Source organism: Chanodichthys erythropterus, chromosome 3 (assembly GCF_024489055.1).
Source record: "Chanodichthys erythropterus isolate Z2021 chromosome 3, ASM2448905v1, whole genome shotgun sequence".
Classification (NCBI taxonomy): Eukaryota; Metazoa; Chordata; class Actinopteri; order Cypriniformes; family Xenocyprididae; genus Chanodichthys; species Chanodichthys erythropterus.
This window is the reverse complement of record NC_090223.1, coordinates 67,511,232-67,534,924: the sequence shown is the minus strand read 5'-3', so window position 1 is coordinate 67,534,924 and position 23,693 is coordinate 67,511,232. Positions and strand designations below refer to the sequence as shown.

At 39.1% G+C, this 23,693-nt stretch overlaps 3 protein-coding genes across 3 annotated transcripts in view; 1 reads left to right on the top strand and 2 right to left on the bottom strand.

Annotated features, from left to right (window-relative positions):
* LOC137005952 (gastrula zinc finger protein XlCGF57.1-like) overlaps positions 1-23,693 on the top strand; it is a 779,808-nt gene that overhangs the window by 107,172 nt on the left and 648,943 nt on the right. The gene's annotated exons all lie outside the window — the stretch shown is intronic.
* The window catches only part of LOC137006201 (gastrula zinc finger protein XlCGF57.1-like), a 703,714-nt gene that overhangs the window by 557,243 nt on the left and 122,778 nt on the right, over positions 1-23,693 (bottom strand). The window lies entirely within an intron of this gene.
* Positions 1-23,693, bottom strand: part of LOC137014392 (neoverrucotoxin subunit beta-like) — a 27,558-nt gene extending 3,865 nt beyond the window's left edge. The window contains exons 1-5 of the mRNA XM_067378678.1: positions 23,612-23,693; positions 20,102-20,214; positions 16,493-16,589; positions 9,344-9,436; positions 7,476-9,182 (exon numbers count right to left, since the gene is read on the bottom strand). Coding sequence (XP_067234779.1) covers positions 7,476-9,182; positions 9,344-9,436; positions 16,493-16,589; positions 20,102-20,191 — 1,987 coding nt within the window. The 5' untranslated portion in view covers positions 20,192-20,214; positions 23,612-23,693. The remainder of the gene's footprint in view (positions 1-7,475; positions 9,183-9,343; positions 9,437-16,492; positions 16,590-20,101; positions 20,215-23,611) is intronic.

The following is a 23,693-nucleotide window of genomic DNA, read 5'->3' as shown; positions in this document are numbered from 1 at the left end:
TAATAACCACAAACAACCTAGATTGTATTCTTCTAAATGAAACATGGCTTGAAGACAGTTGCAGTTCAACAAACCTGAATGAAACAGCCCCTCCTAACTTTACTTTTATGAGTGTCTGCAGAGCTGTTAGGAGAGGTGGAGGTGTTGCTGCTCTATTTAAAGATGTCTATCAATGCAAGCAAGTGTCATTTGGTGATTACTTGTCTTTCGAATACTTGGGTATTGTGTTAAAAGCTCCTCGCATTCTACTTATAGTTATTTACAGGCCTCCAAAATACTCTAGCCTTTGTGGAGAACTTTACAGAACTGTTATCAGCAATTTCCTCAGAGTTTGACTGTTTTGCTATTACTGGGGACTTTAACATCCACATAGAAAATGCAGAATCCAATATGGCATTTTTGAATACCTTTGATCTGACTCAGCATGTACATGGACCTACACACAATCGTGGACACACTCTAGATTTAATTATTAGTAAGGGTCTAAACATTTCATCCATTGTCATTAAGGATGTAGCGCTATCTGATAATTTCTGTATTTTCTTTGATTATATTGATCTCTCCGACTGTTCAAGTTAGATCTAGGTCAAAAAGCGATGCTTAAATGAGAACACTAGTGCACTGTTTATGAAGGCTATATCTTTAACACCAAGCATATCTGCAGACTCTGAGGATTTTCTCCTTGATTCTTTTAACTCAAAAGTACAGAATGTTATTGATAACATTGCTCCTGTGAAAGTCAGGAAGAAAAGTGGCAGACAAAAAGCACCATGGAGAAACTCAACAGCAGTACAAAATATGAAAAGACAATGCAGAAAAGCTGAGCGCATGTGGCGAAAGACAAAACTTGAAATCCATTATAACATCTATAAAGACATCCTTCATGTGGAACTAGGCAAAGCTAGACAGACCTTCTTCTCAAATATTATAAACAGAAACTTAAACAACGCCCGCACTCTTTTTACTACTGTAGAGAGACTAACAAATCCCCCAAGTCAGATTCCCAGTGAAATGCTCTCAGACAGCAAATGCTGTGAGTTTGCTTCCTTCTTCTCTGAGAAAATAATATCAGAAAGGCGATCAGCACATCCTTGAGCTGCACTGGGGTAAAACAGACCAGATCACAACCTCAGAAAGTATCTATTAAGTCTGTTTTCGAAGCAATTGATGGTAAAATTTTGGAAGAAACAGTACAGCACCTTAAAACATCAACCTGCGCCCTTGACACACTTCCCACATCTTTTTTCAAAAGAGTGTTAAACTGTTTAGAAGCAGATCTCCTAAAAGTGGTAAATGCCTCACTTCTCTCTGGGACTTTTCCAAAATCCCTGAAAACTGCAGTCGTTAAGCCCCTCCTGAAAAAGAGTAATCTGGATAACACCATATTGAGCAACTACAGACCAATCTCAAATCATTGAAAAAGTTGTTTTCAATCAGCTGAACAAGTTCTTAAGCTTGAATGGATACTTTGACAACTTTCAATCTGGTTTCCGACTGCATCGCTGCACAGAGACAGCACTCATAAAGATAATAAATGAAATTTGCCTAAACACAGATACAGGTAAATTATCAGTGCTCTTTCTACTCGACCTCAGTGCTGCATTTGACACTGTCGATCACAACATACTTCTTGACAGGCTGGAAAACTGGGTTGGGCTTTCTGGGATGGTCCTTAAATGGTTCAGGTCATACTTATAAGGGAGAGGTTATTATGTGAGTATCGGTGACCATAAGTCTGAGTGGACATCCATGACATGCGAAGTCCCTCAAGGTTTAATACTCGCACCCCTCCTGTTCAACCTATATATGCTGCCACTGAGCCAAATAATGAGAAAGAACCAAATTGCATATCACAGCTATGCAGATGACACCCAGATTTACCTAGCCCTATCACCTAATGACTACAGCCCCACTGACTCGCTGCGCCAGTGCATTGATGAAATAAAAAATTGGATGTGCCTAAACTTCCTTCAGTTAAACAAAGACAAAACTGAAGTCATTGCGTTTGGAAACAAAGATGAAGTTCTCAAAGTGAACATGTACCTTAACTCTAGCGATCAAACAATGTAAAGACAATAACTAAATCAGCATATTATCATCTCAAAAATATTGCAAGAGTTAGATGCTTTGTCTCCAGTCAAGACTTAGAGAAACTTGTTCAGGCTTTCATCACCAGCAGGGTGGATTATTGTAATGGGCTCCTCACTGGTCTTCCCAAAAAGACCATAAGACAGCTGCAGCTCGTACAGAACGCTGCTGCCAGGATTCTGAGCAGCACCAGAAAACATGAACACATCACACCAGTCCTCAGGTCCTTGCACTGGCTTCCAGTTGCATTTAGAATTGATTTTAAAGTACTGTTACTTGTTTATAAATCACTCAATGGCCTAGGACCTCAATACATTGCAGATATGCTCATAGAATATAAACCTAACAGATTACTCAGATCATCAGGATCAAGTTACTTAGAAATACCAAGGGTTCACTCAAAGCAAGGAGAGTCTGCTTTTAGCTGTTACGCCAGCCGCAGCTGGAACCAGCTTCCAGAAGAGATCAGATGTGCTCTATCAGTAGCCACATTCAAATCCAGACTCAAAACACATCTTTTTATCTATGCATTTGCTGATTGAACACTGTGCTATGTCCACACTGTTTGCATTTTATTTTATACGCATTATCTTTTTATTCTTTTAATTCCTTTTCCTGTTTTTATTTCATTTTTAATTTATTTTATATCTTTTATGTATCATCTTGTTATTTCTGACTTTTAATGCATTTTAAATATTGCTGTCTGGTTGAAAGGGCTTGGAGAATTAGGAAGAAAGCATTTGTGATCAGGTTAAAATTTGGTAAATTTGGCAGTGTGAGGAAGATCCATTTAGATCTGCTCTGATGGTTAGATCCGTTTAGATCCACTCTGACGGACAACAAAAACAACAACAACAAAACTCCCTAAGACTTTCTAGCTCATCCATCCATACAGATAGCAAAATTCTCTGTCTTTACTGTTATTTCTATTCCTTATGTTTTATTTTTATTATGTAAAAGCACTTTGAATTACCATTGTGTATGAAATGTGCTATACAAATAAACTTGCCTTGCCATTGAACCTGATAGAGTGGCATTTGTCTTTGCCGAACCCCGTGCTCTTTCATTGGAGGAGGTCTCTAAAGAATTCACTACTTGCCCTGAACGGTCAGCACTGCTACAGCAACTACTTGTAGGCTAGCCTAAAAACAAGAAAAACCTTCCACCTGAGCTGGCATCATACTTTCATGTGAGGGATGAACTTGCAGCACAAAACAGCCTGGTCTTTAAAGGTTCATACCTCTTGGTGGTACCTGTATCTCTGCGCAGGGTCCTAATTAATTTAGCTCATCAGGGTCATCGTCAGGACCAAACAGCATCTTTGTGACTTAGATTGGTGGCCTGGCATGGACCACACAGCCCAGTCCACAATCTGTTCATGCCAGCTTTGCCAGACACACAACAACAGAGCCAAAACACATACGCCTCCCCTTCAACCAGTACCACTTCCTTCTGCACCATGGGAAAAGGTTGGACTTGACATTGTCGGACCATTCAAGTTAGGGGCCTGGGATTGCAGGTATGCACTCACTTTAATTGACTACTACAGTAAGTGGCCAGAAATAACGTTCACCAGTAATGAACTGACACTGTCACTGACTTTCTGGCAACAACATTTAGCTGGTTTGGCAACCCTGTGGAAATTGTGACTGATAATGTTGTGCAACTGACATCTCTTACCTTTGCTGAGTTCCTTGCAAGTAGGAATATCAAACATGTTTGTACCTCCCTATACTTTCCGCAAGCTAATGGGGCTGTAGAGTGAACCGTGTCCTGAAAGATTGTGTTCAAACCAAAAGCTTGGAAGGGAAGTCCTGGAAAATTTTGGTGAGGCACTTCTTGCTGCATTACCGTGCAAGACCTTATGCCACCACTGGTGCTGCTCCCAGTGAACTCTTGCTTGGACACAACATGAGAACGACCTTACACATTCTACCCACCCGGCACTCTGCGTGTACTGATGCTCCAGTGCGAGATTATTTTCATCCTCGCCAGTCTCAAGTCAAAACCTACACTGACATCAACCGTGCAGTGAAACCATCTGCTTTACGACCAGGGGACAGAGTGCGGGTGAAGATACCTACTCGTGTGAAAAAAGGCAGTCCGAAATTCAGCTTGCCTTGTACAGTGCTCGGACAAAAAGGTCAGGACACATACATCTTGATGATGGGAAAGTGGGGAACACAATACACCTGTCACTATGTCTGGGTCAAAGTTGTTTAGATAATGAACCTAAAGAGGTTCCAAAGCTGGTTGTCACAACAGTAGCTCAAAGACACTCCAGAATTAGACGCCTGCCAGTCTGGCACAAAGTTAATATTCAGATGTTACATGTTGATGTTGAATAGCGTATCTGTACTGTTCAACTGCTTCGGGGATTGTATGTGTTGAGATATGCAGGAGTCCGTACTTTTTGGATAAGAGCAAATATGCATTTCTTGGGTTATGCAATAAGAGCATTAACATATATTTTAATAGTTATATGGCCTTTTGTGAACTTATGTTGGATAGTGCTCTCATTAGCAAGTTCATTCATTTTCATACTTTTTTTAGATGCCTAATGTCTGCAGCAAAACACCACTGAGAAGCTGTTTTATTTCAATTTTCAGTAAACAGACGTCAACCAGAATGTTGTGTCCTCTCATATATGAGGGAATGGGGCTTGCCGACTCATGTTCATCAGAGCACAGGAATGAAATCATATGAATGGATTGGCCAAATCACAGTGCAGAATACAAAAGAAATACCAGATCCACCACATTAGCTATATTTTTAAATGTTCTATTGGTTTTCATTCAGAGAATTATTTCACTTGTTCAAGGGGTTTTAAGTCTCCTACAAAATGATTTATTCGATCTAAAAAAAGAAGGCAGAATCAGACCCAGCTCAGACACCTCGATCGAATCCACCCCTCACGAAGCTACGTCATTCGGTGAAAATATTTACATAATAATGATAATAATAATGATAATTCCAACTTTGCTAGGGCAATCTGGCACTCCTGAATCAGAAACTGTATGTGTGTTTTATTACTTGTAAAAGTATATGCTGTTCAAATACATGTCACATTCAGCTGAACTGTGGCTTCTACTGTAATACATACGAGTATCAGGTTTCTGATCGATCGCTTGGTTATCTGCATATTCAGAATCATACTTGGGCTCCAACTGATATGGTCAAACTGACGACATTATTAGCTGTCTTTGTAATTGCTTTGGAAACTCACATTTATGGTGGCCTACATTTGACAATAAATACATAGTATACTCTGTGTCTTTAAAGGGTCAATGGCTTCTGATTCAGTTTACACAAGATACACATGCTATTTGCTATAATTTAATACAAAAATAAATGTGCAGCCATTCGCATTTTTCCTTTGAAGCGAATACAAACATGCTGTTGCATCTTTGATAACTTTTGAGGCTTATTTTGTGGCCTTTTTATAAGCCTTTTGACTGGTTAAAGAGCCATAAAGACCATTTACTCTCACAGTGTGAATGAATTGTGCTTGTGTCGGAGATACAGATATTGAAGAGCACTTGTGCGACGCAGAAACACTTACAAAACAAAAACAAACACTCGTTTTGATCCATTAATGCATCTTATTGTATGCAATCTCTCTGTTTGAAGCACCTTTCAGAGGATGAATAAGGCCGAAATCCACCTCCCGCTCTGCTTGCTGCACACAAACAGTGTCGGTAGTCATCACGGGAAAGCCATGCAACACACCCGAACTTGTATACCGTGAAAACAAACACTTGCGACCCATGAATGCTTCTCTCATCTACTGTGCAATCTAGCAGTTTGACATGTTTGTCATTTGAAAGAACCACGTTGTGTCCTGAATATTTTAATAGAGACAGCGTCTTCTCATAGGATAAGAAATCTCAGTCTCATTAATAATTATGAGACACCGACATGTCATTGAAATGCTATAGTGCACACGCACCGCTACGTAACAGCCTGTGATGTGGACACGGTGTAGATTTTGACTGCATTGGTAAGCGTATGGGGTTGTCACGTGATGAACGAACGACTCAAACCCGAAGACTCGAAACAGGTGATCTAACTCCAGTAAAGGACCCATAGAATGTTGCGCAATGCGCATATGCAACTGAATGAATCACTCTCCGAGACGACTTGTTCTTCCCGAGTCACATTAAAGATTCGTTCAAAATGAATGAATCGTTCAAGAAGGACCCATCACTAATTTGTAGGGGGGGGATGAGGGGGGATTTCCCCCCATCTGGTCTATGTATCCCTGCCTCTGCTGAATTATTTTTATCCCCGGTGGGGATAAAAAAATCCCCCCTGGGTGATGCTACTCCACAAACCACCAACAGAGCTTATAAAATACCAAAAATACAACTTTTTTTTAAAACATTGCTAAGTAAAACGCTGAGTTTATATAGAACTGTCTCTTTTAGACCACAACAAACAGGACACTTTTCAGATGTGCATTCCGACTTCGCCTCAGCGCCAGGCGCAAGTCAAACTAGCGTAGAAAATGTGCAGGTGACGACGAGGGAGCTTCAGTTGAACACTTGAACAACAGTGAACTGCGGTCAGATGAGATGTTGTCAGGCTATGTCGGTAAAACTCAGAAAAATGAACACGACCGTTATACTGTGCTCGCGGCACGCACTCAAGAATTGCATGTGCAAATGCGCCGGCGCGCGCTGCATAATTACTTTATTATAGCTTAAATAAAGTGAAAAAGAAACTACGAGCAATGACAGTGATTGTTCGGTTGTAAGTTAAGGCATGAAATGACCAAACATGTGATTAAAGCTGCCTCAAAACTGTGCATGCATGTATGTATTTGTTGACATGGTTTTAAAGCTATTGTTATCCAATTTGTTGGCCTTAAAACATCTTAAAAATCCACATATGTACACCAGGGAAATCTAAATTTTCTAGGGGAGCATGCCCCCGTACCCCCCTAGCAAACTACATTTTCTGACCTCGGTAATTATGAAACCCTGCGTACGGCCCGGCTTATATTCTATCTAATGAAATCTGAGGTAAACGTGTAGCCCATTTCTACAAATGTGTGCACTTTTGGACTAAAAGTTTGTATCTGTAGTATGCACTGTGAACAATATAAATAGGACCAAAAGCAATTGAATGTGAAGGTTTGTGTCTCGTTATTCTATTAATAACTACTAATTTATTTTGCATTTCTATCAGAAATTAAGAATTATTAGTGTCATTGTAGATAGTGGTGCAAATATCTAATCTGAGCTATTTAATACTTCAAATCTCAAGGTTAAATCAGAAGATTTTTTGTAAAAATGTTTCTATAACAAATTTTCAAAAAAATAAAATAAAAACAAAGTGTCAGATTAATACAGATTAATCCAAAAAAAATTGCTTATGGCACTTACATAAAGGCAGTATGGCGTTGATAGTGTCACTGACTTCACTCACTCCCACTTTACCCACAATCCTGTAACGGATCAAGTACTGCTTTCCGACCTCCAACTTAGTCAGAGTAAAGTCTTCATCAGATGTGTTTTTGACAAGCCACTGTTCCTCTTTCTCCTGCTGGTACTCCACTCTGTACAGCACAGTTTCTCCAGTCTTGGACTTCTGCAGTTTCAGGGACACACTGCACACCAGGACCTCCTTCGCTTCTGGTGGGGGAGGCTTCGACACGGGCTGGAACTGTGTGTCTGTCAGCTTCCCTTTTTCATACAGATAGATGGAGGAGCCTGGACTGGATGGATTGGAGATGACAGACATAATGAATCGGTATTTCTTTTCATCTTTATTAGCTTCTGAAAAACTTTTGAAAAGAGATAAGTTCTCTCTCATGTTTGAGATGACATCAGGATTGCTGAACCACTCTTCTGATGCTAACATGCCAGAATGCGGTTTCATTCCCACATCTAGCTCTTTAAACTTATCAGATTTCATAAAGTCCTCCAGAGTTGAAAGATATGTGTCTTCATACTTCAGAGATGTGAAGGTGAAGCACACCACAACATCAATATCAGGATCAAGGAGCATGGTGCTGAGACTGTCTGAGTCTTCAGTTCTGATTCCCTCCAGCTTCTTTGTTTGAGAACTCAAGAGGTTGAGTTCAGACTTTGCACGATCTAACCACTGGTTAAGCTTGTCAGCATTGAAAGGGGAGCTGTAGTGGATCTTCAGGATGTCTGCCAGTGACTTCTCCTCCATCCATCCTCCTCGTATAGCAGGCAAGACCCTGCTGACAGCTTTCATGAGCATTGTCTTGTAAATGCTGAATGATCTCTGAAATGTTTGCAGCCTCTCTTTGATGTCTTTGAAAACATTTACCAGTGGTTTTCTGGAGAGGTCATTGCATTTCCTCTCAACTTCTCCCAGCTTCTCCATTACATATTCAGTGTTGGAAACCAGACGCGTGCTAATTTCTCTCTCCAACTGTGCAGCTTTTGTATCCAGTAGAGAAAGAGGATAGAGCCAGACTTTTACTGGAACTGCATTATCTGGATTCTCCTTCAGTATATTGGGGAGCTTCTTGTACACGTCTAGGGCCTCCATGTAAGTGGTGGGGTTCTGATCAAGGCGGACATCACCATAAAACGTGCAGGCAATGTTCTCAGCCACTTTCTTATCACCTTCTGTCATCTTTAAAGCTCCTTTTCCCTCAATGGAAAATAGAGGAATCTTCTTGACCATGACATCCAGTTCTCCCTCAATCTCCTGCTTGTTTTCCTCTTCTGAAAATGTCCGATCAAACATCATGAAGGCCTGAGCTCCATACAGTACAGCCGTGACCACATGAGTTGCAGTTTTCTGGTCAAACACCTGAGGGTAGGTGAAGTTGCCCAGCTGGGACATGGTGAGCTGTTCGAATCTGGTGGTTTCTTTGTAATACATTGTAACTCTGGACTGTTGGTTTGAGGATTTGGTGTCACGCAGAAACTTGGCAGATCCTCCCACCTCCACCAGCCCTCCCAAGAAGCTGGCCTTCAGGGAAGCACTTACATCCAGGAGACTGGACTTACTAGAGAGAGAGTCTGAGCTACTGAACTTCAGATCTGTCATGGGCTTTGAACGACTGTCCAGATCTTCACTCAGTGACTTCTTATCCCACAGAGTAACACCTGAAATGAGAAATGGCTTTAAGGGTTATGTATGAGGAAGTGATGTACTGTTGAAGAAACGTGGGTTTTATAGTGTTTTTAAACAAGGACTAGTAATTGTTGATGCAGCATTTGGTGAAGTGAGGACAACAAACTTTTATTTGTTTAGGTTGGTAAATCACCTGGAATGAAGGTATCCTTGCGGCAGTCATACAGCATACCAGGAAACAGAGGTCTTCCTAGAGCTGCCACTTCAATGGGCTGTGATGCCAGGGCTGCAGTAAATGACAAATAAAAGGTCATATTTATACTTACAATATTTATATATATTAACAAAATTACATCTGATGATAACATTAATTCTTTCCCTGCCAGTGTTTCTGTAAAAAGTTGCCAGCCACTACCTGCATTTTTGATCATTTTCACAAAAGATTCATGGCCCGTATAATACTTTGTTGTATTAACATCCAATTTATCAAAAGAAATAACAGAGTCTCTGCTTTTAAACAAAAAATTATTATAGCTTTGTGCAATTTTTTTTATCAACATTTCAATATGGGTAAGTTTCATTAAAAAAAAAGTTTCATTAAAGAAACATTTTGAGCAAGAAGCTGAGAAAAATACGTTTAGTCAAAGACTACACCCAGATGGGATTCAGAAAGATTATCAAAACACAGATGGGGTAGATTGAGTCCATCAACACCCCCAGAGCTTCACAATCCTATAGTTCGTCCTGGGTCAACATTTAATTTGGTAATATTAGTATTAGTATTAGTAATATGTTAATTTATATGCTGTTCAATGTTGATGATTGCATAATTTTACATTTGCATCTGCTTACATATGATATTGTTTGTTTCTGCTTCTTTTTCACCTGTGTTTTGATCAGGAGATTCAGTACTCTTTCAGAAGATGTGCAATAGCGCCCCCACCATATGACAGTGGAAAGCCGGAAATTAAAATAAAGATGCAAGCAGCAATATGGTGCCAAGCAACAGTGGTGAAGCCAGAGGGGTGTAATATTTTATTCACCACTGGCGGTTGCTGATGCTGATTGACATCTAATTTTTCCTCTTGTCGAAATAATTTTTATTTTATTTTTTTCCAAGGACGAGCCAAGAATGAGAGAATATGGTTGCAAGATACCAAAGAATAAGAAAACATCACATTTGAAGCAAGTTTTTAAGGTTTATCATTATGATTGTTTGCTGAATAACTTTTATGAGACACTGTGTGAGGCTCCAATAGGCTACCAGTTAATCAGATTAGAGAGATCGGGTTGCAATTTAGCATAACAATCCTCATGCTTACATCTGTGCTAGTAATACCTCAGATAGCATGGTGACATTGATAGAATGTTGAGTTTTGATCCAAATCATTATTTTGGTTGAGACTGACATTTCAGTGTTTAAATTGTGTTGGATCAGCATTGAAATTTTGATGAAAGCCAACAGCACGCATAGGTGGAGACAGTAAAATTGAACTAACAGTGATTTGTAGTTGATGCATCTCTGCAGAAGACTAGTGGGTGTTTCCCAATCAGTGGAGCATTTTCAAGCCACCATAGGCTTTTACCCGATTTTCTCTAATCCAGTGGGGGCTGGGTTTAAGGGTGGGCCTTCATGATTTTAGCAAGTCTGTTGAAAAATGGTTGAAAAACATCCATTGAAGTTTGAAAAAGCAAGAATGTAATACTTAACACATGGTCCAAGTATTGCATCTATTATTCAATGGTTGCAGAGCACCTTGCCTTCTTTCCTTTAATAGGGAAGAAGGCGGATGAGGATGGACAATTAAAAAAAAGAGAAGCATCCTCTTGATAAATGTGACATTGATAATACATTAGCTATGTTTCCATCCAAAGTTACGTATTTAACTTGTGCAAATTTTGAATATCACATAAAACATTTGTGAATAAAGCACTGTTTCAATCCAGCGAGTCAAAGAGAACAAAAACATCACTTCCGGATACACTGGCGCTAAATATCACTAAGAAAAATTGAAGTTTCTGCAGTAGAAGCCACTGTATATAATAATTTTCATCATAAATGATTTGCACCTCTGAGCGTGCAGATGAAAAACAATAAACACTGTCATGTTATCTTGCATTCAGATGCTGGTATTTGTGAATGCAATCGTGAGAATTATTCTGAACCACTTTAACGACAGACTTTGCTCAGGCATTACAGAATGACCAAAAACAGCATTCCAGATGCTGTACGAGATCGGTCCGCTGGTTGGTCCAGTTATGCTGTTACATTACAAAGTCACATGTCTTTTTTTCACATGCACATCAAGGAATTTTTTCAGTAAACATGTTTCCATTGTAGTTTATGCACATGTTTTCGTGTCACATAAAAATTGTGTCCTACTCATTTGAGCGCACAAGTTTTTTTATGTGCACTTTTTAATTTATGCACATCTTGGCTTTCCATCCAGCATTTTTTTAATGCAATATCTCAAAATGCGCATTAAAAATAGGCGGATGGAAACATAGCTATTGAGTTGTAGTCGACAGGATTATCACGTGACCTGGGACTTGATTCTATCCAGTGCCTTATCTCCTGCTCCCTCATTACTGCTGAATCAGGTAATCATTCATATTCCTGAATCTGTATTAAATGTGAGGAATGTAACCAATCTCCATTCAGCCTGTTTCCACTGAAACACAATAACAAAGGATAAGGGCTTATGCTATTTCGTGTAAGTAAATTATCCTACACTATGTGTCAGAATGATGATTTTATAGCCTTAATTTATGACCTTAATTTCTGGGTGCTGTCACTCAAACTGACTGGTCAGTGGTTGTCAAATATGTTTTATGAGTGCTGTCACCCTTGATTGGCAGGTCATGAGTGTCAATGAGATATAGGTTTAGTTGGATTTATAGTTAGATATATGGATATATTTATGGGGTTTATATCTCACCCCAGATTGGCATTTGTATAACAGGCTATTTGGCTCCTTTCAGTCTGTTGGGAGCTGATGATGGGATTGTTTTTCCTTTGATTGTGGGGGTGAAAGTTACCCAAGCAAGTTTTACACCTCAGTGTCAAAATCAGTGCTGTTAGGTTCATGTTAGTTGTTAGTGCCTAAGACAAAGAATCAGAAATATTCATCAAACCAAAGAGTCCTCATTATCCACACACGCCAGAAAAGTTGTTGTTTGGGAGATGTTCTTTCGTGAACATCTGTATCTGTGTTTCCAAACACATTGATAGCATCGTTGTTAAAAACATTTATTTAACTCACCGTGAAGGTGTTTGCGAGTCAACCTGTTGAGGGAAGAGTGTATCCTAAATGTGTTTCTGTTAATGGTTTTACAACAGTTGTTTAGGCTAGATGTTTTAAGAATGACACTTCATCAAAACCTTTCGGTGATTCTCTGGCTCCAAAACATCTTCTACTGATTTAGTGTACATAAATTTGTTCAGTTCAATTCACATTTTTATATTCACTATGTATCGTTTCAAAGCAGCTTTACAGAAAAGGCATGTCAACGTTACAATTTAGAGCAATCTGTTATCAGAGGTGACGGTGTGCAAGTTATGTAATTTCAGAAATGGATATACAAATCACCCAGTTAGCTAACAATATATTAGCAGAAACAATGCACTCATTGAAGTTATGAAAATGATTAGTATATGTGACCCGTCACCAAAACCAGGGACACAAGTCGGCAGCACAACTTTCGAGCAAATGAGAAAGAAGCGCTTTTTTTCAAAATTGGTGATTTTCGTTTTTTTGCAGAATCTGTTAGTTGAGATCACGAAGAAGCCTCTCCGTGTTTGAGATAGCAGTATAGGTATATTTAAAACATAATTTTTTTACATTTTGAGGTTAAAATCGGCTTGTTTTTTCAGAGATTCTAGCATGCAGTAGGGGCGTGTCATTGTCTGTGTGTATTTCCATACTGAATAAGCCGGCTTTTGTTTCTTTTGTTATTGCCCCCGCCTCCAAGGGAAGTGTGGCTACTTATTATGCAGCGCTCTAGCTGATATCAAAATTCAATGAAGATGGACGCAGCAAAGAATATCACAGATGAGCTGAACCATGGCCGTTACAATGAAAATGTTTTGAAGTACTTCTTCGACAAGCCGGATGCTTATGAACAAGCGCTCACAGCGACGATGAAAGCGGCATAATAAGACTGAATAATATCCCTAATCTACAACTGAGCGAAGATGAAGACGAGGAAGAATGTATCGGACTGGCGTCAGACTAGTTGGACCATAAGATATCAGAGGCTGCATCGATAGTAACATTTGATGGGGATAAAGACAGAGATATGGGGAAAATCCGTAACTTTGACTGTAAATGCTACATATCATATTTAAATTGCCCTGACGGTTTACGTATGCATTTTATTGTACATTCAGCATGCTCTCTTTTAGGTTGATAGGCTAAAAGCCTGTTTGGTTTGTTTCCATATTCATGATACTGTTGCCTAGTGAAAGTTAATAGTTTTTTGGCATGATCAATCTGAAGCAAATTAAGATTATTTCTGACAGTATTAAGCTTCCTCAAGTTTACCTCTGTAGGTGATTGCTTGTGAAGATTCTCTAAGTGTATAAGATCCTTTTTCAGTTGCTCAGACCGCTCGATCATAGTTTTTTTCCTTTTAGATGTATATGAGATCAGACGCTCCCTAATCACAGCTTTGGCCACATCCCATATCACTGCAGGAGCAACAGGAGAGGAGGCATTATCCTGCCTGTATTGTTCCAACCATTGTCTAATATTTTTACAGGCATCAATATCAGTAAGAAGTGACAAATTAAATTCAATCAGATACAGTTGGGGAATTTAAGCTGTACATAAGTCACATTTCCTCTTTCGTTTAAAGCATTAAAGTCAAATCAAACCTGATTGTCCATAGTTTATCCAGCACTGATATCGCAGTAGAATTCCTCAGCCTTGCGTGGCGAGTACATCAGTTTGATCTTCCTGTTGTACAGCACCTTTAACTTGCACGGATAATGGTGAAACCCAAGGAAAGTCCTCATGCCGATAAACAGTTTTTTAACATCATTGAACTCTTTTCGGCTTAAAGATCCTGATGAAAAACAGTTTGGATCCGTCATGGGTGATATTTTGCAGAGCGCGAAACAAACTCCTTATCTTAAAACTTGAGAAAATGGATGATCACCGCTCTGTTCTGATTAGGGTTTGCAGGAGCCGGCGTGCGGTGAACTCTTTCCAAGGTAAAAGTTGTAACCTGAGATGGTTTCGAGATAATCTTTTTTTTAGTTTTTTTTAGTTTTTTTTTAGTTCGCTAAACAGAATCTAATTTTTTTTATATCTGACAATTTAATGGGCAAATAAGTAGTTTTTTTGGAGGAGCTGCTGTTTAAGCTGCCATTCAGATTGATGACGTCACCGGAATCCCCCTATAAAAACCTTAAACATGGTACATTATCCCCCTATAAAAACCAAAATACCTTATACAGACTCCGATTACAGAGCTCTCATTAGCCAGCTGTACATGTATCTGTGATATTCAGAGAAACCTCACAGCTGAAGCTGTAACGCAGCTTTTCTTATTGTTTAACTGTACAAGATGGAATGTATTTAAGATTAAATTTAATTTTATTATTTAATAATTGTATTATATAATTTTATATATGGATTATATAACACAAATAAAGCAACACATATTAATTAAATAATTACACTCATGTTTGGATGAAATATAACTTCTTAAAGCGTAGGTAACACACATGGTTTCTACCAATCTCATGTTAATCTTGAGTACCTGTACAGTAGTATTGCATCCTTCATATCTACGAAAAGTCTTTAGTTTGATCATATTTATAAAAGACAGATAAGCGGTCTTTCCGAAAAAAGCCGAGCTCCTGGAGGCGTGCCGGCCATGGGCAGAGCTAAAGAGTCACGAGCGCGCACAGCTTTTATGTAGAGATAGTCTGCAAGCTGCCATATTATTATAAATAAAAAGGTATCAAAAACGTTTATGTTGTGTACATTTTATGCACTTGCGCACCAATTGCCAACAAAACACAGACATCTGATGCAGTTATGCCGAGTTCAGACTCCATGATTTTCAAAGTGTTCGGGTCACAGATCTCCTCACACTGCATGACTATCTGGGGTATCATTCAGACACTGCTGTGTTCACACTGCACGATGGATCGACAACAGGGGGTTTCACACTGCATGACTTTACAATAGGAAAATACGTCTCACAATCAAACACACGCGAGAAGTGACAAGGAAACAACGCAAGGTCACGCGTACAAGACCGGAGCTCTCACGTGAGACTTCTCAATAACAAGTTCACAAAGTTCGGACTTTTGTCCTTGGTAGTTCGGACTTGGCAAGTTCGACTCAGGAGAAGGGACTCGTGAGGACGCATGTCCGGTGATTCTGCAAATGGTACAGCAACGTACTTGATAATCACTCAGCTCGCTCTGGCTTCCCTAATTATCTCTGTATAGGCAACAATAAAACGGAATGTGTTATAAAACACCACTCTGCGTCTTTTCGTTTACATTTGAAAAATATTAAACATATAGCTCAGGCTATATGTGCATACTCTGATTATCTTTACTGTAATAAAATGAAATAAAACAAAACACAATCCTTTCTCTTTTTGGTACATGTCAGTTTTAATGATCAGTAATAGCCATTATAGAAATATAAAAGGTATAAGAATGTATACAATAAGAAATAAAGCAAACAGTTCAGACAAACATACAAAATTTGCGCTTTAGTAGGCTACAACAACCTAAATATATAAAGTTATGAAACGTCACTTAGCCTTCAGCCAAAACGATTTGCCAGGGAACAAATTATAGATTAATGAGACCAAAGATCGCCCGTTAGATATACAAAAGGCAACTCATGTCAGGTTTAAGCACTACAGAGACATCAGAGCCAACGGTATAAAAATAGCCTACTTCAATGTTATGATGAAGTAGCCTCTATTATTATTATCATCATCATTATTATTATGCTGGTGCAATTCTAGGTAATGCATATAAATTTAGTACTGATAAGACTGATATTTCATGAAAAGAAACAAACTAATTTGGCTATAATTTTTTTGGCGACAGAGCAAAATCCTGAATCATAAATGAACTAATACATTTTCACATTCATTACAATTTCAATTTCATGTCCTGATGTCTTACCTATCCTATCATAACAGATCTATGTATTCATGGATTTTGATTCCAGTGGTGGCTGCATTGTTTCCGCTTTGTGTGATTCAACTTCCAGAGCATTGTAAAGTTCCTTCTAATGATTTTTAATCAGTTCCTGTGATATTGTTAATAGTACATTCAAATTTTGTAACAACATTTCAATCTTACCTGGATTTTGTGTGTTTCCTTGGTCTGCTAAGAAGTGAAGTCCTCCAGTGTCTTCATTTAAAATCTGAACCTCATCAAGTTTGGGTTGTAACACTTCCTATTTTTGAAGGAATGGTTCAATATATATATCTATATCTATATATATCTATATCTATATAAAGTTGCAATCAGAAATATTCAACCCCCTCTCCTCAAAAGACATTATAGTGATGTTGATAAAAGATAATGAAAATCAATGAAAAAAAAAAAACCTCATGAAATAACAAAAAATATTTATTCATACATACAAGTTAGTTTGACAACAGAAGTTGACTTAACTTTGAAGTTTAAATGAAAATTGTAACTCTTGTAACCTTGTGGAGTGTCCTTTATTTTTTATAACTTCTAACAAACGGTTTCGATAAGTGCTGACAAGCGTCTTACACCTCTCGATTGGAATCTTTGCCCATTCTTCACATGCAAAAGTCTCTAACTCAGTGATGTTTGATGGCTTCCGTGCTGCAACTGCCTTCTTCAAATCCCACCAAAGATTTTCAATTGGATTTAAATCTGGTGACTGAGAAGGCCACTCCAGGACGCTCCAGCATCTTTTCCCCAACCAAGCATTAGTTGATTTGGAGGTGTGCTTGGGATCATTGTCTTGCTGGAAGATCCAATGATCACCAAGGTTTAATTTGTCAACAGAAGGCATCACGTTCTTCTTTAAAATGACCTGATATTTCTGGGAATCCATGATACCAGGTACACGATCAAGATTGCCAGTTCCTGCCGCAGAAAAACAGCCCCACATCATCAATGACCCACCTCCGTGCTTGACCGTGGGGATGGTATTTTTTTGGTCATAAGCCTGACCTTTTGCACGCCAGATGTACCGCTGGTCCATATGTCCAAAAAGTTCCAGTTTGGTTTCATCAGTCCATAGAACTGTCTCCCAGAACTCTGTAGTTTTATCCAAATTCCTCCTGGCATATTCTAGTCGACTCCTGATGTTCCTTGAGGTCAAGAGTGGAGTGCGTCTTGGGGTCCGGCCATGAAGTCCTTGATTATTCAGTGCACGTCTTATAGTTGCCACTGAAGCACTTGTACCAGCTCTCATCAGGTCATCCTGTAGCTTTCTTGCAGTCACACAGGGGGTTTTCTTAGCTGTCCTGACTAAGTTGCTAAGGGCCCTTGATGAAATTGTGGGCTTTCTTCCACGGCCAGGAAGGTTTGTAGCTGTTCCATAAGTTTTAAACTTCCTTATAATGCTCCCAATGGTGTCTCTTGGAATGTTAAATATTTTGGAAATCTTCTTATACCCAAGGCCCTTCAGATGTGATGAAATAATCTCCTCTCTCAGCTTTTGTGGAAGCTCCTTTGTCTTTCCCATGATTGCAACTCACCTTGAACACCTTCATGGTTGGGGTTTATATATGCATCACAGCTGAAGCAAATGAAGGATCGTTATAGAGTTCCCAAAGGCTTAATGATGTTTCAGCTCCACTTTAGGCCATAAAAACTGTCAGAAAGCTTTAAAGATAACAATATTATATAAGGGTTGAATAATTGTGACATGGCGATCTTAACAAAATATACTGTTACACACAAATACTACATCATACATTTTCTGTGTTGATTTTATGCATCACTTAACTCATAAAGAAGTCATCCAAAGCAGAATCCCGCACTTTGAAAAGATTTTTATTCATAAATCCTTAAAACTCTTTGGGGGTTGAATATTTCTGCTTGCAACTGTATCTATATATATATATATATATATATATATATATATATATATATATATATATATATATATATATATATTAAATAAATAAATATACAGTGGATATGGAAAGTATTCAGACCCCCTTAAATTTTTCACTCTTTATTTTTTCCCCTCATTAATGTACACACAGCACCCCATATTGACAGAAAAACACAGAATTGATTGTTGACATTTTTGCAGATTTATTAAAAAAGAAAAACTGAAATATCACATGGTTCTAAGTATTCAGACCCTTTGCTCAGTATTTAGCAGAAGCACCCTTTTGATCTAATACAGCCATGAGTCTTTTTGGGAAAGATGCAACAAGCTTTTCACACCTGGATTTGGGGATCATCTGCCATTCCTCCTTGCAGATCCTCTCCAGTTCTGTCAGGTTGGATGGTAAACGTTGGTGGACAGCCATTTTTAGGTCTCTCCAGAGATGCTCAATTGGGTTTAAGTCAGGGCTCTGGCTGGGCCATTAAAGAACAGTCACAGAGTTGTTGTGAAGCCACTCCTTCGTTATTTTAGCTGTGTGCTTAGGGTCATTATCTTGTTGGAAGGTAAACCTTCGGCCCAGTCTGAGGTCCTGAGCACTCTGGAGAAGGTTTTTGTCCAGGACATCCCTGTACTTGGCCGCATTCATCTTTCCCTCGATTGCAACCAGTCGTCCTGTCCCTGCAGCTGAAAAACACCCCCACAGCATGATGCTGCCACCACCATGCTTCACCGTTGGGACTGTATTGGACAGGTGATGAGCAGTGCCTGGTTTTCTCCACACATACCGCTTAGAATTAAGGTCAAAAGTTCTATCTTGGTCTCATCAGACCAGAGAATCTTATTTCTCACCATCTTGGCAAACTCCATGTGGGCTTTCATGTGTCTTGCACTGAGGAGAGGCTTCTGTCGGGCCACTCTGCCATAAAGCCCCGACTGGTGGAGGGCTGCAGTGATGGTTGACTTTCTACAACTTTCTCCCATCTCCCGACTGCATCTCTGGAGCTCAGCCACAGTGATCTTTGGGTTCTTCTTTACCTCTCTCACCAAGGCTCTTCTCACCGATAGTTCAGTTTGGCCGGACGGCCAGCTCTAGGAAGGGTTCTGGTCGTCCCAAACGTCTTCCATTTAAGGATTATGGAGGCCACTGTGCTCTTAGGAACCTTAAGTGCAGCAGAAATCTTTTTGTAACCTTGGCCAGATCTGTGCCTTGCCACAATTCTGAGCTCTTCAGGCAGTTCCTTTGACCTCATGATTCTCATTTGCTCTGACATGCACTGTGAGCTGTAAGGTCTTATATAGACAGGTGTGTGGCTTTCCTAATCAAGTCCAATCAGTATAATCAAACACAGCTGGACTCAAATGAAGGTGTAGAACCATCTCAAGGATGATCAGAAGAAATGGACAGCACCTGAGTTAAATATATGAGTATCACAGCAAAGGGTCTGAATACTTAGGACCATGTGATATTTCAGTTTTTCTTTTTTAATAAATCTGCAAAAATGTCAACAATTCTGTGTTTTTCTGTCAATATGGGGTGCTGTGTGTACATTAATGAGGGAAAAAATTAACTTAAATGATTTTAGCAAATGGCTGCAATATAACAGAGTGAAAAATTTAAGGGGTCTGAATACTTTCCGTACCCACTGTACCCATATATATATTATATATATATATATATATATATATAGATATATATATATATAGATATATAGATATATATATATATATATATAATATATATATAGATATATATATAGATGTAGATGTAGATAGATAGATAGATAGATAGATAAAAAAAAATCCACAAATATTTTTTTAATCCTTACTTTTTAAATAAAATATTTTGTCTGAAGAAGAGCACTTACCTGTGCATTCACCACAGCTAGGGTTGCCAACCATAGATATGCACAGTAGATGCAGCTCGGCTGCTTCAGGTACATCAAAAGTGCCGACATCTTGGAATTGTCAACAAGGAGACCTGTTTGAATGTCAATGTGAAGAAGATGCCTGTCAAAACCTGTCACCATTACCTGAGTTCCTGAGTACCACATGTTGCCATATCTGACCACTACTGTGTCTTTTTTGAGATTTCATTATGTACCAAAAGTGAGTGATAAGGGAACTGTCAATAATAAGCGCTATCTCTCTGCTGATTCGGTTGCTACCTTCATGGAGCTCATGTCATCTCTCCCTCTTTTGTTAAGAATTTTAGTCTCAGCCGCTCTGAATGTATTAACTTTGTTGCTCCTTTGCTAAAATGCTAAACAATACAATGAGGTCTGCAAGAAAAGCTTATTTTTCAAGTTTAATTGACCACAACAAAGACAACCCTAGATTCTTATTCACCACTTGTAACCTATAGTGTGTCATAAATGATCCACATGACACAGGTTACCATTAATGATTGTATTTAAGTACAAAGCAGAACAGAATAGTGCAGCATATATTCTCCTCAGAAATGCAAGGCTCTGGAAAACCCCAAATATGGGCTTTAAAAATACATACATTCATACCATTACATCTTCCCCCTCAGCAGAAAAAAAAGCTATTCTCAGCTGTAAATGACAAAGCAGAAAATCTAACACAACTTCCATTCATGGTTGGACGTTTAGATACAACAGCTGACAAGTACATGCATTTGCAAAAACATCATGCTGGAAACATACGTCACCAGATGAGTTATGGTATTAACATAGCTTTCGATGCTCTCAAAGATTCCTTCGAAAGAAAAGCAAATATAAAAATATGCAAAATACACTGAGTGGAAAAAATTATACCGCTCGAACCTACTGCACAGTATTGTTGTACATCTTAAAGGTGCTAAAGAGGATGTTTTTTTTATACATTTTTGCAATATTACTTCATACTGTCTTTACTAACTGATAAAAGAGTATTTATTAGGTGCACTGAAAGTAATAATATTAATATACATCATCTGAGCATGATGATGAGGCCTTAAAAACATCAGGCAATCGTTTACGCGATCATCGCGTAAACAATTGGCCCTCTGGCTTGTCAATCACTGCCGTGATGTTCCTTGTGAGAGACGAGCGCGGCTGCGCGCTCCAGTAACTTTCCACACTCCACAGGCGCTGCATACAATGTTTTTGTCAGGAGACAGGAGTAACAACTGCAGATTATGAGTTACCTGCGGTGAGTCCGACATAATGAATCCACTAACACGACACAGTGAATGCCGGTGGTAAACACTCGTGTTCCAATACTCGTGCACAAGTTTTGGGAGGCGTTCCTTTGAAATGAGCTGGGAAGGAGGGGGGTTGTTCTTACGCATGCGCTCATTTCAAAAACTCAGTAACAGTCTTTGGTTTCTCAGTCGACGAAAACATCCTCTCTATCATCTTTAATTTAACCATGAACCAAAACTAATAACAACAGTTCAACATTTAAATCTATTGCTATCCCTCCTGCCCCCTCTGAGTGATGCTACCAATCTGTCTTGCACTATTGAACAAGGATCATATGCCTCCCTCTCAGCATCAAGCAAATCTTCTTCCATCCAATGCAGGAGGTTCAGTACAGCCTCATATCAACACGGTCGGTCAATTCCTGAACATTCTGACCAACATGCAGTCAGGTAGGCTGTGAAAAAAACCCTCTGTAATCATGTCTCAGCTCAATTTAAAATAATGGTATTCTATTATAGTCTTTAAAATATAATGTATTTCTGTGATGCAAAATGTCTGAACAATTATGTTACCTCTATGGCATTTCATATAGGCTTTAAGCTTAAAGCATGCACATTTGGAGAAATATTGATGGATTCTTATATGTTTATGTCAAATTTCTATACAAAGGAGTAATATTTATTCTATATTTATTCTATATATCATCACTATGAGTGCTGGATACAATTCATACTTGCAGCCGGAGGGCGCTCTCTGTACACTTTTAGGCCACAAATCCATATAAAGAAGAAGAAGAACCAGGAACTAACTGCATGTCTTCTAGAGATCGCTAACCATTGCTGCGTTCCAATTTGCCTACTTATACTACGCCCTAAAAGTATGTACTCTTTCTGTGAACAAAAAGTACTTACTTTTGAGTGTGTAGCAAAAGAGTAGACAAGCTTTGGGACATACTAACACGTCATACAATCGCGTCTTTGCTCTCTGTCGCATCCTGTCACCGTAAACTGGCCTGTCAATCATCTTACATCCTCCACATTTCATTTAGTTAATTTCCTACCGTATCGGAGAGAAATACAGCACGTTGATCTGCAGTCGCGGGTCTTTCATGTGGAGAACTCTCCTCATATTAATGCATAATGATGCATTTAAAAGTTAATGGCCATTTGGATCTTTATAACTGCTGCCACAGTGCTGTTCATGATGGTGAGTGGGGGAAGAGCAGGGGGGTTTCTCCTGAAGTCCACGGTCATCTCCACTGTCTTGAGCGTGTTGAGCTCCAGGTTGTTAAGACTGCACCAGACAGCCAGCTGTTCAACCTCCAGTCTGTAAGCAGACTCGTCACCGTCCTGGATGAGGCCGATCAGTGTGGTGTCGTCCGCAAACTTCAGGAGCTTGACAGAGGGGTCTTTAGAGGTGCAGTCGTTGGTGTACAGGGAGAAGAGCAGTGGGGAGAGGACACAGCCCTGAGGAGCTCCGGTGCTGATGGTGCGGGTGCTGGATGAGAGTTTTCCCAGCCTCACTAGCTGCTGCCTGTCTGTCAGGAAGCTGGTGATCCACTGACAGACAGAAGTGGGCACGGAAAGCTGAGTTAGTTTAGGCTGGAGGAGTGATGGGACAATGGTGTTAAAAGCAGAGCTGAAGTCCACAAACAGGATCCTCACATAAGTCCCTGGTCTGTCCAGATGCTGGGTTATCAAAGAGCTGTATTAAACACTTACAAAGAGTTCAGAATGCAGAGGCATGAATTAATAACTTGCTAATTGCTCTAAAACTAGAAATACCAATACTAGGATCCCTTCATTGGCTGCCTGTATCATTCAGATTTTAATTCAAGATCCTCTTAATAGTTTTTAAACGTCTTCATGGAACGGCTACAATACACCTTTCTAATTTGTTGAATAAATATACTCCAGCAAGATCGCTCCAAACATCAAATAGTAATTTGTTTGTTGTGCCAAAAACACTGCTAAACGGTCGAGTTAGTCTTTAGTTATTTCTGTCCTAAACTATGAAGCTCTCTTCCTGACAACCTACAAGCCATCGACTCTGTGCACTTTTAAAAAGCATTTCATTATTTTCTATCATGTGATTTTATTTTTGTTTATCTTATTTCTATATATGAATGTTTTTCTCTTCCGTAAAACATTTTGTAAACACAGTTTTAAAAGGTGCTATATAAAAGCTTTCCTTACTACCTGTTCATATTGGTTTAAAATCACATCTTACCTGAAAGTGTCTGTTCTTGGTATGGTAAGAGATGAAGCTGATCAGAGATCTGTAGTAATATTCGTAGTCCTAATGTCTCATG